At 30.9% G+C, this 16471-nt stretch overlaps 1 protein-coding gene across 1 annotated transcript in view; it reads left to right on the top strand.

Annotated features, from left to right (window-relative positions):
• LOC145335293 (uncharacterized) overlaps positions 1–16471 on the top strand; it is a 33536-nt gene that overhangs the window by 10128 nt on the left and 6937 nt on the right. Inside the window, exons 16-27 of the mRNA XM_080181030.1 lie at positions 494–602; positions 969–1056; positions 1573–1632; positions 1965–2027; positions 2332–2470; positions 2795–2892; positions 3579–3767; positions 4030–4088; positions 4312–4391; positions 4794–4936; positions 5530–5696; positions 6064–6159. Of these exons, the coding sequence (XP_080037156.1) occupies positions 494–602; positions 969–1056; positions 1573–1632; positions 1965–2027; positions 2332–2470; positions 2795–2892; positions 3579–3767; positions 4030–4088; positions 4312–4391; positions 4794–4936; positions 5530–5696; positions 6064–6159 (1291 nt within the window). The remainder of the gene's footprint in view (positions 1–493; positions 603–968; positions 1057–1572; positions 1633–1964; positions 2028–2331; positions 2471–2794; positions 2893–3578; positions 3768–4029; positions 4089–4311; positions 4392–4793; positions 4937–5529; positions 5697–6063; positions 6160–16471) is intronic.

The raw sequence follows: 16471 nt of genomic DNA, 5'->3' as shown, positions 1-16471 counted from the left end.
ATCCGGCCGGTTACCGAATATTGAAACTATCCGGATACCGGATATCCGGCTGATTTTTACTGCCGCTCATCCGGCCAGATATCCTGTAATTTGCCGGATATCGAGCGTTGGCCAGATATCCGGCCGGATACCGGATATTAAAACTATCCGGATATCTGGTTTCCGACCCAACCCTAAAAAAGTCTTTAATTCTTTTAAAACTTATTTTTCGTATATGAGAATCTAATAGTAGGCAGCAAAAATTACAACATCCACAGAAGCAAAAATCATGAATTAAATCATGTTTGTCTAGTTTTATTGTTTTTTTGCTACAAATATGTGTCCAAAATCATTAAACATTTGAAAGTCAAAAATTGCATTATAAGTGCCGAGACATTTGTAGATTTTTTCATGATTAAGAAAGGACATACTAATCATGACGTATTAACGTTATGACATTTTTGAGAATTTTAATATACTGTACATAAAAATTATTTTTAATTCTTATCTTTAGTTGATACAGGCGTACAAGTTGGAAATATCAGAGAAAAAATTCTCCCAACATCATTTAAGAATATTCTACCCAAAGAGCAAATCAAATCAGAGGCGCAATTAGTTGTCAGGTAGGTCATTTATGTAGTGAAAACAAAGACGATTTCGTTCAATACAAGCAAAGAATTTAGAAGAAAGAATCATACATATTGGTTGGTATATGGCTATCGGGCAAAAGAAAAATCTTAGAATAACTTTTGATGAGCTCGCTTAATGGTAAACTGTTTTGGCGATGCTTGAAAGAAAAGATTCTTTTAGGTCCAGAAAAGTTTTTTGAAAAATTTAAAATTACATGTCGACTTCCCTTCTATTTATAGTGTTCATAGAGGGCTATATTGGCCAAGCTCCTAGTCCTTTTAGGAAAGGAATAAATAATAAAAATTTTATACATCTTTGTTTGAAAATATACACCCCTGAATAGTAAATTATGTTTTTAGGCCAGATGGGAAATTGTTGCTAAATAGCAGGTATGCTGTTAAGAAGCAAGTTCATCAGGATGTTACCTCAAAGAGTATGACCCCACAGGCATAGTTCATTATTACTTCATATTATATTTATTTTCGCATCATATAGGCAGCTTTCCGCGGATATTAAGATGAAAAATTATGATTTTCATTATATTATTTGTTAAAAATTGTCTGTATTACGATGCTATACGTTATTTCAGTATTGCCGAGAACAGGTCTTCATCTAGCAGCTATTGATCGGTTTCAAACTTCGAAGCCATACTAGAAATATATGTATTTATTGTTGACCATAGTGTTATCTTGTGTAGAGATGATATACAACTAGTTGATGCTAAGGAATTAATTTTTCATTTTATCAAATGGGTAATGCAACAACAGATGTCAAAACTGTCTTTCGGTTCTGGCTCACACTGAGTCATACTAGAGATGTTATTATAGATATCTACTACGGCTTTGACATCAAAAGAATATATGTAAGGTATGTATACAGAATTGAGTCTGGTAGATTCTACTGGGCAGGTGTCAGGCCATAATTTGTTTGATGTATTATGATATTTAATTATGATCTCTGAAGGTGGTGAGTGCAACCTCTCTGAATCCAATATTGTTTCCTCAACAGACAAACTCAAAACAGGAAAGAATAGAGGAATTAATTGAATATTTTAAGATCTCGGTAACCGCTGAACCTTTTTGGCTTTACTCTTCAGTGAATATAAGGACTATTCCTGTATTGGTTTGAATCTAATTTTTTGGGGGTTGATGGACCACCCACTCTTTCCAAAAAAAAGAAGGAAAATAATAGGTACTCCATTGTTTTAAAGACAACTATGGCACAATCACATCATGTGAAACTTTTCTTGATTTTTTTTCTCATAGGTAAAGAATTGCTATTTTCTATGTTTATTGTTTAATCATTCTTTTTCTTGATATGTAAATAAAACTCTATTTGAAACTTGTGTTAAGTAGAGTGTACATCCTGCAGGATTTGAAATCCAAACAAGCCATGGCATTATTAAAGTAGTCCCTCAGGTATAATCTTTATACCTAGTCAATTATCAGATTTTTTTGTGAAGATTCTTCTGAGTTTTTTTTTTTAACTTTATGGGTCTTTAGATTTATGTATGAGTTAAAAACGAATCAACTTTCCTTGTCCGTCTGTCAGTCCATAATTCTACGTGGGATATATGCGTATTGTGACTACTGTATGCCATTCATTAAGCCTAGTAAGCTCATCTGATTAATAAGCAATAATCTATGGACTATGAATAGCTTTGTCAATTTTTTACATCGTTTTTATATTTTTGTGATTCATAAAATATGATTTTTTATTTAGTTGCAAGGACAATTAATGTCAAATCAGCAGCCAGGTTTCAAGCTTGTATCCTCTAGCGGTCATCAGCAACCTGTCTTGGGATCAGCTGTTAGTCCACCTAAACAGCTGATTACGTCAACCAGTAGCAGCATGGTTCCAGGTATATTAGTAACACAGCTATTCTTTATCTAGGGTATAGTTATCTGTAAGTAGAATATCAGTGGTATTCTTAGCACATTATCTACATAACACAAGAATAACTTTAATGAATGATCGTTATTTTATGCATTTCTTCTATTGTCAAGTTCATTCTATAAAAATGTTAAAAATAGGACACCTCTGTCATCCCTAGCTAAAGCCATATTGGTTTATGATGATCAAACTCGGGTTAAGAACGCATTTAGCTTAGTAATAGATCATTTTCAATTGATATAGAAATGATATTTTAATAAAAAAAAATGATATCGTTTTTTTTGTCAAACAGGAATACCAAGCAGTGGCATTAAGCGAATTCCCAGCGGTCAAATCCAGGTTAGATCTGGAGCAAGTTTACTGACGCCTGCCGGAGCTCAAATCCTTCAGGAATGTTTTCATTTTTAATAAAAGAAAAACTTCTACCTAAACAACTTTAATGGGACCCTGGGAAAAGAGAATAATTTTAGGTCATAACTTTTCGATTTCCCCCTGATTGAATTGTAGAGTAGCTTCGATTTTAAATCATTTGAATAAATCATTAATAGTAAATGATTATTTTAATTTCAATTTGGGAAGAAAAGCCAAGCATAAAAGTTGGTAATATCCTCTTAAAATTTTTTTTTTCAATTTTGAAAATTTGAGTCCCCCCCCCCGGCCCCCTCCCGACAACGAATAACTCTGGCCGCAGCGCTCGGCCCCCCTACCTGCCTAGCCGCAGCGCTCGGCTCCCTCCTATAACCAAACCTAACCTTAAATAGTTGTTTGTTGTCGGGGGGGGGGGGGGGCTTACTCAAATTTTCAAAATTGAAAAAAAAATCTAAGAGGAGAACGCCTAAAAGTTCTGTGTACCAATGGATATAAAAAACGTTGATATTGTGAGAGATTCTCGCGTAACCTGATAAAATAAAACCCCATCTCCTTTATGACAATACCTCATCCCCTGTCCTTGGAGGAACGTGAATAGAATATGAGGACTATGATAGCAACCTAAGTTGACGACAAATCCTGTACCAATATCCACGTCTTATACATCAATTGCCTTTACTATACATAATGAAAGCATGTAAAATCAGAGTGGACAGTTTCAATTTTCTGGAGGCCGTTTGATACCTGTCCAGGTTTCTACAGCTGGTATCCAAGTTTCTACAGCTAGCCGCCAGGTTTTTACATCTGGTGGTCTGGTCTCAAGTTCAGATGGACTTGATATCAAAACTGAGAATACCCAAACAACACCCAAAATAGTTCTCATCAAGAAAGATAAGGTACATATATATTTGGGTTAAGCAGCACATCGGATGCACTCTGATAGTATTCAGTCGGCAACGGTCAAAAGTGAAATTTTTATTCACAAAGGGAGCAGAGGTGTCAAGTTAAACAGAAAAAACTTCTTTCTACAATTTGATAATTACCTATTGAAAAAAATTTGTACACTTCACCTTAAGTATGGTATTATACACAATACGTCTTTTAAATCAGCCACAGTAAAGTCAGATTTTTAATGTTAATTTGTATGAATATTTTTAGTTGGTTAAATCAGAAGGCAATGCTGCCAGAAGTTCCTCTGTTTCTACTAGACTTATAAGGTATTATGATTCTTACTTCAAAAACATTTTTATAAAAATATAAACATTGTAGGAGTAGGTAATTTATACAAATGTCACTTTGAAATTAAGTAAGTAAGTGAATAAAAAATGTTCTGCCTTTTTCGTTAGGTGGTTTTAAAGTGCTTGATGTTCTTATAAAAAATGTTATTTTGACTGGTGTAAAGTTAGGGTAAAATATTGATTTTAAAATTCTTATTTTTAGTAAACATGGAGGATCAAGACAAAGCCTATTAAAGAAAAACTTCCCGGAGGCCACTTCATCTATTAATAAGGACGCCATAGGTACAACTAATTAATTGCACGACCTTTGTCTCGGAAGTCAAAATAGTATTAGTAAGAATTTGTGCCTGTCAGAAGCCAAACCATTGCTTTTGTTTAATCGTCTGTAACTAAATATAACTGACAATTTGTTGAATTCTTTAGCTATATCAAAGACAATTAAAACCCAATCTATCTGCAAACAGTAATATTTTATTACACATAAAATATATAACCATAACAGCAGAGTAAATAAGATAAACAATGGACATAATAATATTAATGGACAATAACAATTAAATTGCTTGGGCTGGCTTCTTCTTCCACCTTTAATAGATAAAGAATTGCTTTCTCAGGTAGAGCTTTATGTCCTAGGGGAGCTACTTATCAAAACTTATTTTGATAACTTACTCTTATTTAATATAGTGGTATCAGACGATGAACTAGAAGCTCCATCTGTAGCTGTTGCTGTACCTGGGGTACACATCAAGCGCACCATTATGGTGGACAAAGTAGCTCTGAACCTGCCCGTGGTTATGACCAAGAGAAATAATGCAAAAATGGTTCAGGTATCCAATGCTTATTGTCAAAATCCGCTAGTTGTTAGGTAGGTGATGGGTTCGAATCTTGTAAAGTAAAGTAAAGACGTCAACAATGGTTCCTACTGATGCCATCAATGTCAGGTGCGCGAAATATTTAGTAAGTGTAGGGAGAATGCCTGGACCCTAAACAGGCGCATTTCATTTTCTTCACTAATTATATATGTTACTGGTTTTCATGCCTTTTTTTATAAAGTACAGTAAGATTTGATTTTAAAAGGCATGAGTTTTCATTTCGGATTTTACATTTAAAGGGATAGTTGCATGAAGTGCATTTAACAAGTTTGATTGCAAGCATATGTTACAAGAATACCATCTAACATATAGCATTTATAACTACAATAAATAGCAATCAATTAGGCACCACCAAAATAGTCCTTATGCTGGTTTATGTGAAAACAGTACAGCCATTTATGTTACATATATATCCAAAAAGTATGATTTTCAAGTCTTGATAAAAAAACTGAAAATATACCTATGTCTTATAGATGTAGTTTAAACTATTGAACAGATAATAATATGCAGTTCACTTAATTCATATTTATTATATTTTATTATTTTAGGATAACCCATGTTTGGAAATATTTATGAAGAATAAAAGTGTGTGGGGCAAATGTAGAATATGCGAGCAACAAAAATCCACCAATCAAATATCAGAGCCACTGACAAATAAGGAGAATTTAGAGATGCATTTTAGGGTCATACATGATCTTAACCTCATCGTTGAAAGGTAATTTATAACATGAAAAAGAACTATTACAACTATCAAAAGCTTTGATACAGTCTAATTGTCATAAAAAAAAGATTAAATATCCAGAGGAGTATAATTATAATTTTGTTTTAATTATCGTCCTAGCATGCTGAATGCTGATCCTGATCTATTTAGAAAGCTTTGCAACTCTATAGTCTTTATCAAAACTCTAGTTGAGTACTTTTTATAAATGTTTATTAATTTTATCAGGTTATTGATATAATGTTTCTTAAACAAAATTTCAAGTGCAGCTATTCTATTCTTGTCAATTGTATCACATTTTATTTAGCTTTGCTTTTGTGAAAGTTTCTTTCTTGTTTTTCTTTTTTACTTTGTATTTTTTTAGGAGGAAATTGTATTTTGAGATGAAGTTTGATGTAGATAATTGTAAATATAAAAAGTGTTTCCTTTGCTCCTACTGTGGAAAAGAATTTACTACGAAGTGAGTTTTTTTAGTGATTAACATCTCTACAAGTCGTTAACAGTCAAAGGTCAGGCAATTGATGGGTTGGTTGACTGCAATAGTTGGTATGTTAGTACCTTGGGACCTATGTTATTATCAATGATAGTTTTAGTTTATAGTATTTTTCAAAACATACTCAAAATCTTAAACGATGGGTGATTTCGTAGAGAAATGTTACTGTTTTCAATATTTTCAAAATACTAAAATAACCCTAAAAATATACAAATTCCTCGATATATTCAAACGACCGGAAATTGAGACTTCACACCTTTGTTAACATTTTCATACGGATAGAAGGGGTCAACTTATGCTAGATTTGGGATGTATTTGTAAGATACTACATATGTTCACATATCTTTACGGTCAAACATTGTCAGAAAATCATAAAAATTCCAGAAAATATTATCATACGAAGAAGGTTTATGGCCTCACTAGAATTTTATGACTTGGAATAATAAAGGTTTGGTGAATACATTTTTTTTCTATCATCACGCAATCTCGTAGCAAGATAGTTAATCTTAGTTCTTATTGCTAATTTCGCTTGTTTTTTTATTTTCATTTTGGCAGCATTTCATGCTTAATAAACCAACCAATCAAAATTAAAGAAAAAAAGTCTCCAAAGTTGTTATTTGCAACTCTAAATGTGTTAATGTTCGTTTTAGAGCTTTGCTTTTATGTATGTTGTCATCCTTGTCAAATAACATATTACAGAGTAGCTTTGTAACTAAAAATTCAAAAAATCAAAATGTTTAAAAAGGAGTAGCTTGGCTTCCGCTCTGAATGTAACTAAACAAGTATGATAACACCCTTAAAAGCAAAGCTCAGTGAATATAAAGTCAGACAAACAAATATAGAGTTAACAGCGCATTTAATATTAAAAATCATGTTGAACAAATTTTATTATAAATCTAACCAAAAAATAATAAACATTCAAATTCTCAGAGACTCAGTCATACTTACAAATAATATAAACCGCTTTCTAGGATATAGAATGTACAATTATAAGAATGCTTAAATTAAATGAAATAATCAAAATTATCATGCATTTTAAATTTGTTTCGCTTTTATGGATTTTGACAATTTGTGTATTGTAACTTATAAAAAAATTGCTCATTTGTAAACATCATATTCATGACCAACTTCCTATCATAAAGGGGAGGGGGAGGACTATATACAGGGTGACCACTGTGTACTATATGTACTATATGTACTATATAGTCAAAATTTTGTACTATATGGTACTATATGACAAAATATGTACTATATGTACTATATGAGTTGAAATTTTGGTACTATAAAATTTTTTTTTAATATTATTTTAAAACTAATTAAGTATGATAATATTGTTTGTAGTATTACATTGTATAGTATTTATTTTACCTGTTTTTTATATTATTATTATGAGTATTATTTATTCTTTCTTTGACATTACAATTCATCTACTCAGGATAAAAATTCATCAACATTCATTTAAAAATCATTATTGAGTAGGTATTTATTTTACATTACAAAAATGCTTTTAAATATTTTTCTAAATTCACTGCAGCCTCACAATTTCAGCTCTGGCACATACTAAAAAAGAGAAAAGTGATTTGGGTATGTAAAATAAAAATTATAAACCAAAGCTTCATAGGCTAACATAAGCTCTGAGATATGCAATGACTCTTAAAATCACCTTGATCATACATATTTTTGATTCAATGATTTTTATTATTTCTTATGATATAAACTCTTCTTGTTCTTCATATTTTGGAGATTGCTGAAGCGGCTTAATACATAGGCTAAATTTTTAACCTTTAAATTTTTGATTGGTGCTTTTTCTGTATACTAGCGGCTACGCTCCTAGAAGCCTCTAGGGGCACTTAAGGTTGGAGGGAAAAAGTCGACATCATCCCATTTTAAATTTGAGTTTCATAAGAGTAAAAAAATAATTTTTTTGGGGGGAGGAGGGTGAAGATACCCTTCCCAAAAATAATTAAAAATTTTCTTAAGACCTATAAGAAGCTTCACTGTAAAGGAGAACAATATAGGTTCAGCGGTTAGCGAGATCCTTTGCGACAGACAAAAAACGCTTACTACTTTATATAATAGGATTGCTAGATGACCAAGTTAGGTTAAGTAAAGAATGCTCTGCTGGGTTAGGGTAGGACCTTGGAGGTGTTTTTATAGTATACCGTCTCAAAATACAAAAAAAATTAGGCGCATTATTTTAACCCATTTCTTTTATGATATTATGACAATTGACACCAAAAAAAGTGTTCTGGTAGCTTTTTTCAGCAATATGTCAATTTCGATTTTAATACAAAAAATGAATTTTTTTATTGCTTTATATACCTTCCCGAATTCGCTTTGAAGAGTATATTAAAGAATTTAAAAAAAACTATTTTTATAGATTTTAATCATAGCAAGGGCTATCCTCAAAAGACTGACAATTTTGGACGTTTTAGCAAAATCAGCTAATTTTGACAGTTATTTAAGGATAACTTTTCAAGGGTCAACATTTTTATAAACCGTTTTTTGATTCTTAATCTGCTCTTCAGGAAGGTAATTAAAGCCATACTTTAAAAGAAGAAAAAAATTTCTCCCACGGAGGGAACCCTTCCCCTTCTTATGGCAATCAAAACTGACATATTACTGAAAAAAATCTACCAGAACACTTTTTTGGGTATCAATGGTCATTATATCTTAAAAGGAATTAGTTGGAACAGCACGCCCATTGAATTTTAAAAAATTGGTAATTCTGAGTCGGTGAAATGTATAAGTTTTGATTAACACCTTTCTGTGCGACACCTTTAATTAAGCAATAAATGTTCATTTTTAGGACTTTTTTTGAAAAAAAGTCTTCTAGTGTTCGGTTCTTCCACCAATAAAAAAAATGTTTACTGCTCCCTTTCTATAATTAGGTTCGGCCCGTCTGTTACAGTAAGCTTTTTTTGTTAATTTAAACAGGTTAGAATTGTCCTATCGATTTCAAACTTTGCATGATGATTCCTTTAACAAATAGGTACTACTTTGAAAGCGCAGCAACTCTATAAGAGTTACCAGAAAGTCCCTACGTCTATTTAAAACATGCTGATTTTTTACTTTTTGACAACAAATTTTTGTATGTTAAAATTATCTGATTCATCTGATTTTTGGTATACTGATTTCTATTACAACAAGGTATAGCATTATAAGCGAAGCATCTCTATAATAAAGTCCTAAAAACGTCAGTATGTCCTTAAACAGTAACATATATTTTGCAACAAATTTACTTATAATTTTGTTTAGACATTTGCATTAATATTCAGTTTATTCAGCTCTGACACTCAACAAGTGTTAATGTTCGTGTGTCCTTTCATTTCAGTGCTTCACTTTTATGGATGTTGTCATCCTTGTTTTACCCAAAAATATTCGTACCCAAAAAGTTTGTGTGTTTGTTACACTTGTATGTACTTAATATAGAAGTAGATGCTCAAGTCTATAAATCAGCCAATTGTTATGAATATTACATTTAGAAAGGGGGGGTGGGAATATTGGTACATATTAGGTAAGAAAAACCCCGCGGAAATGGGGTTTTTAGGCTTTTTTTTGGTCTATTTTGATGTGGAAACCTACCTTAAATTGTTTTTTCTTAGGGTTTTAACTTCATTTATGATGATTCAGCAAGTCGGGGACCGACCCCAGGGTGCTAGGTGGGTGGGCCGCAGTGGTTAAGTGCATTTTCCCCAATATATATGTTGTGATACATTAAATTATAGGTTTTTTAGGTGAAGGAACACAAATTCAGAGCTAAAATAAGCATTAGACTAATCTGAAGCTAGCCCCAGCGGGCTAGGTTGGTGGCCCGCAGGGGTTAAGTGCATTTTTTCCAATATATATCTTGTTATATATCAAAATATAGGTTTTTTAGGTCAAGAAACTCAAATGCTGAGCGAAAATTAGCATTAACTAACCTGAAGCTAACCCCCGCTGGCTAGGTTGGTTTTCTGCAGGGCTTAAACTTAAATTAAATCCTTAAACCATCATACGACCTAAGTGAAGCTTACCTAAAATTGCCAACCCAATTGGTTCAGTAGTTAATGAGATCTTAAGCTTCAGACATAAAACCCTTACTACTTTATTTAATAAGATATATAGGTACTATTTTTAAATATTTGGCACTATATGGTATTACTACAAATATCAGTTAAAATTTTGGTACTACATAGTACTATATTAGTTAAAATTTTGGTACTATATGGTACTATATTAGTTAAAATTTTGTGTACTATATGGTACTATATGAAAATTTTCATGTACTATAAATGTACTATATATTTGTAAATTTTGAGTGGTCACTCTGTATATACTGTTAAAGTTTAATAAATGTATGTCTAAGCTAAGCGAGGTTTTTCTATAATTTGTGTTGGTTCTTGAGACTTGACGCGTCGGTGTGTGCATCATTAATTTAATGTATAGATATTGTATAGATTTAGAAAGCGTTGCAACTATATAATACTTACTTATAATTTTGATTATACTTATACATTTATGCTTATGTTAATGTTTGATTGTACTACCATTTCGCTTTTATGGATGTTGTGATCCTTGTTGATATAATTAAACCTTAAAAATATCCCTCACCCCCCCCCCTTCATATTTATATTTGACTTACAACTTTGGATGGAAGAAAATAATACCCTTTAGGATTTAACTTTCACTTGACCTATACTGAACTCCCCCCCCCCCCCCATCTGTTTTAGCAAAAGTTGACCGATGATCATTCATCATATATCATACATCATAATAGGGGGAGGGGAGGGATCTTTTACTTACAACGAGACTTAAATAAATATAAGAAGAGTATAAGTATTTAGAAAAAAATAACATCCTATTATATAAAGAAGTTGGAGTTTTTTGTCTTAAGCTTTAGATTTCAATAACTGCTAAACAGATTGGGTTCTCTATTCTAGGTAAGCTTCACATAATTTTTGTGATGGTTTTATGCTGTTATATTTTCATATTTAAGGTTTACGATGGTTTTAAGCTATTCTTTAGTTCTTTTTTTGCCCCTTCGAATAAAGAGCCTCTAGATGCTAGGGGCGTAGCTGCTAGTATACATATAATAGGATACTAGTTCAGATATTTTTTAAGCTACTGACCCCAAAAAAACAAAAATAACAACACAGCACAAATTTTGCCGTTGAATGTGTGCGTCTGTTTTGATCTAGCTGAACTTTACAGGTTAGCTTCTAATAGGTAAAACCCTCTCAATATTTTTTAACATTCTTACATAAAGATCATAACAGAAATTCTTTACTGTCCCCAGGGAGGAGGGTGTATTAGACTGTAAATTAAATTGGTACCCAAAGTTTTAAAATTACTTTATTTTATTGGTTGGCGCAAAACTTTGGGTACTTTTATTGTATTTTCATTGGTTGGTTTAAGACTATCAGTGTCCACACTTTTCAACCAATAATCTTAATCTACATATGGGGTAATTTTGTTTATCATTACTGGGGATGTACCAGGGGCATCCAAGCTTATTTTTTTTTTGGGGGGGGGGGGAGGGTAAATATTTTTTTTAATGGGAGGTTATTTTTAACATATGGTTTTGTTTTCAATTCTAAATATACTACAAACTACGCTTGAAGTTAACCAGTATTTCTTGTAAAAAAAAGTAACAGGATGTCTTTATAACTTATTGTTTCTTTGGATCGATATGATTTTAACCCTATTTTATGGGGGGGGGGGGGGTTGAAAATGTATGAAATCTGAGTACTAAGCTTATTGAACTAGCAGAGTCACGGAGAGGGTGGACATTGGACTGTAAATTATATTAGCTTAAAAACTTTGGGTATAAAATGTATTTATCAACTCTGTGATCGTTGCTTAAAGATTATGTGACAATTTAAAACACAATAAAGTTAAGTGTCCAGACATTTTAAACTTAAATTGTAATCTAATGAGGGGTATTTTTGTTTATCATCAAAGTTCCCTTCCTGGGCCCAGCTGAGTAAACAACTGCAACATGCAACATGAGTATTTTATAATATAGCTCTATCAATATCCAGGGAGGGAGGGGACAATGGGCTGTTCATCTCACTAATCATATATTCGTTGGCTTTACAAATTTGGGGACTTTTATTAAGTTTTGAATTTTGATTGGTTTGTTCATTAAGTTGGGTGTCCAACGTTTCAACCACTATAGTAGTAAAAAAAAGGGTAAATTTGTGTAATAATATTAGCGATGTACATCAATTTATCGGCCATTGTCTTATCAATTTAGATCTCTGATCAATATCCTTGTCAACATGCAATTTTATTGGTTTATATCGACTACAAGAAGAGAAAAATTTAGGTTGCAATATCCCCTCACATTTGTTGGTCGGGATGGAAGGGAAGGGGTAAAGAAGAGGAATGGGGGAGATATAAATTTTAGCCCGCCGAATAGTTCACTTTTTAATAGAACAGGAAAATCTGATGTAATGTCTAAGTAATTATAAATCCATTTTAAAGTCGATACTATCCCAAAAAAGGACCACTGCACTGTTAAGGACATTTGATAATTAATGACACAAGTACTCAAAGTTTTATTAATAAGTTTTTTTACTCGTAGGTTAAAAAATTGAATTGTGATTGGTAGGGTCCGAACTTGTAGTGCCCAATCTTTTTAACCAATGTTTTATATTGTATAGATTTTTATTTATAATTTTTGGTGATGTACATCAATGCAAAGTCCATTTTCTAATCCCCTCAGATTCCTGGGTATGAATCATAGATTATTTGTGTGTGTGTCCATTCCATTTTAGAGGCGCTACTACAACGGAAATATTATTACTTGGATGCTGCATCATATTTTCATGTATTCTGATAAAGTGAAACTCATAGCTGGCTAAAATAACCATACCCCCCACCCCCCAATCTACCCACTCCCCTTCTACTAGATGAACTAATGAACAATAAACGAGTTCTGTGTTAGCAAGCTAAATTAACTACAAATTTTCTTTCTCAGTATATCCATGTATATATTTCATATTATTTCATTGTTTGTCCATTTTTAAAAACCCGGAAGGCAAGTAGGGATTGAATGGACTGTAAAGTGTAAATTATACTGGTACCCAACGTTTTATAATCACGTTTTCTCATTCGTTTGCTTGGACTTATAAATGTATTATTTTTGACAAAATCATACGTCATTTTTTTTGTAAAATTGTTAAATACAGAATACTGTTTAAAGGACATACCTAACCGTAATTGACGGACATACCGACTCTAATCATAGAAAAGCTCTGCTTTATTAAAAGTAAGGTTTCAAGTTCGACCCCTTGCTCAAATCAAAACCTCAACTTCTTTTCTATTATAAGAGCAGGGTGACCACTATGTACGTTATGTTCAATATGTTCATATTGAACACCACTTTTAGGTTTTTTGGTACGTTTTTGTTCGTTATTGATTTTTGTGTACAATATGAACATTTCAGCATACGTTATTGTACGTTTTTCTGTAATGTATGATTAGTATTAGTAATCATTAATGTATTTGTATTTCATAAAAACTACAAAAAAAATTCTCCGCGCTTCGCGCGCCATTTTACCAATTTATCCTGGGATTTATGACGTCATAGTCAGGGTTTCGGATCCGGATCCTTGGACTCAAAAAAATGCGGAAAAAATGGAAAAATCTACCTAAATTTATATAAAATCTCAGACATTTTCTTGATGAGAGCCAATCTTTCAGGTTTAGGGTCAGACTTGAAAATTAAAAGTATTTTTGACTTCGAATTAAAGAATAAATATTTTTGAAAAATTTGGTGATTTTATCTGGATCCACACTGACCAAATTTGGAGGATCCGGATCCGTAAAAAATCAATGCGGATCCGAAACCCTGCACGTTTGGACCCTCAGATGTGAAAACTTTATTTTAGTGTTTGGCCAAAATTACTTAGCAATTGTATCTGTAAGTACATCTAATAACACCCTTTGCTATTTTTAAAATCCTAGAAAATTTTTTTTGCAAGAAAATTGCATAAATTCGCAACCTTTTTTAGAACCACTACATAACTCGAGTTTTAAAACTTTTTATATAAAATCCTTTTTACAAAAAATATCAATAATTACTTAAAATTAAACCTGAAAGAAAAAAAATCTCATTACACGTGTTAATTTGCATGTTTTAGGTCTTTTTTGAGGAAAGTATAACTTCCACATTTTAGACAATAATTATATTTTTTTAACATTTCAAAGTAAAATATAATAAAACTTAAACAATTTTTCTTGAATTATCAGTTGAAAATTTCATCAAACATGCAATTTAAGTGATGAAAATTTAATAAAATCATTTTTTGAATGTTTAGAATTACCATTTTTTTACATTTAAAACAAAATGTTAACAAAATTTAAAAACATTTTAACATATAACTTCAAAAATCAATAACATTTTATAAAAAGATGTTTCAAAAAATAAATCATTAAAAGGTATTAAAATGCATTTGAAATTACTTAAAATTAAAATGAAAACATCTTTTTACACTGTATCTGTGTAATAGAGTTTAAATGACATGATTAGTTAATGAAATATTTCCTAAACTCATTAAGCCTTTTTATGACTATATTAAAAATAATTTATTTTGTTTTATATTGTTTTTTTATTCAAATATTTGACAAAATTTTCCCTACGTCAATAAAATAAAGTCAGTTTTTTACTGTTTCCAGGTTTTTCTTTTTAATTATAATAATTAAATATAATATAAATCTTCATTATCTTTTATTTGAATTATCATACACATTAAAATGTAAAGTATAAGCTAGAATAGCACTTTTTTCAATGAATATTTTAATGATATTATATCAAAATAATTCCTCTTAAATATCACACAACATATGATTGGGAAGTATAGACATTTCTTGGAGGTATAATATTTACAAAAATACCATTAATTCTGTTTTTTTCAAAAGTTAAAATAATTGAACAATTCTAAAACAATGGTTGGCTGTCTAGATATTGAGTACACTAAGACTACGGCTCTGTTCTATTGAAATAACGTTGCAAAAAGAGGGGTTCTGAAAGTAATCTACCTAATTTTTTTTAAAGAACCAACAAGTACTGTCAGTATCTTTTTTCTTGTAATCTAGCAGACAATCAAATCATAACACAATTTTCATGATAAAATATTCAGGTTTCTACTTCACATTTTAAAAAATATACTGATCAATAAAATGTTCAAAATTTTACTTTGTACTAATTGAAAAAATATGTTGTAATTCTTATTTTAAAGTTACATTTTTATCCCTGACAAAATCATAGACGACTTTTATAGGCATCTTATCTAAACTTTTTGAAGAAAAACTTAAAAACGTTGATTAAGTATGAAAACTATTTTCTTCGATTTTTCTGAAGTTATTATCGCATTCTATGGGTTTTTTATTATCATTTACTTATATCGAAAGTGCCAAACATTGTACCCTAACTTATTCATTTAATAAAAAACCAACCGTGCCTGGTCATAGTAAAGCTTCCATAAAATAAAAAACTCAACTCAATCAAGCATTTCAGTAAATATAAAAAAAATTCCTCTAAACCAATTACAAACCTTATCAGGACATATGCGAAGTTAAACTTTTAAAGAGTATGATATTTGTTCATCAGTTAGCAACCAAATTTTTAGTTGATATTTATGTTTTCTTGTACTTATAGGAATGAGATACTACTTTCTACAGTATGACCCACGAAAAAGTATTTTATAGCATCTGCAGCCCATATTTATCAACGAATTATTAAAAATGTATATGTTCTTGTTCTCTATAGATTTCCACATAAGTAGATATAAAAATATTTTTTTTACCTCCATTAACACCGGAGATTTTTAGAGCTAAAGTTTTGAAAAAGTGACTGAGAAAAAGAATTTTATTTTGTTTCTCATATTTTTTGGATGGTTATATTATGTATTTCTGGTAACTGAATAATGATATACAAAGAAATACAAGTTCACTAATTATTTCTTTTTTATTCCATCAAAAAATATCAATTTTTAATGGCAAAAAGTACTACTGAATGAATTGATTATTTTCAAATTTCAGGTTATTTATTTACCCTTATTTATGAAAAGGATTAATTATGACAGTTGCTCCGCCCCCTTTTCTGACATCTCAATAATTTAATAGGGGGTTTATTAAGCTTTTTAGACTAAAAAATCATTTTGTTGTAATTTTATTTTCTTTATAACTTTTTTGTTATTAAAGTTAGGATTATGAAACAAAAACAATTTTCCTGCTATATTCATAAAGATTTATTTTGTTTTTAAATCTAAAACAATTTTGCCTAATAATT

This window comes from Acartia tonsa, chromosome 13 (genome assembly GCF_053477335.1).
Source record: "Acartia tonsa isolate MP-2025a chromosome 13, ASM5347733v1, whole genome shotgun sequence".
NCBI lineage: Eukaryota > Metazoa > Arthropoda > Copepoda > Calanoida > Acartiidae > Acartia > Acartia tonsa.
This window is presented reverse-complemented; position numbering and strand designations above follow the sequence as displayed.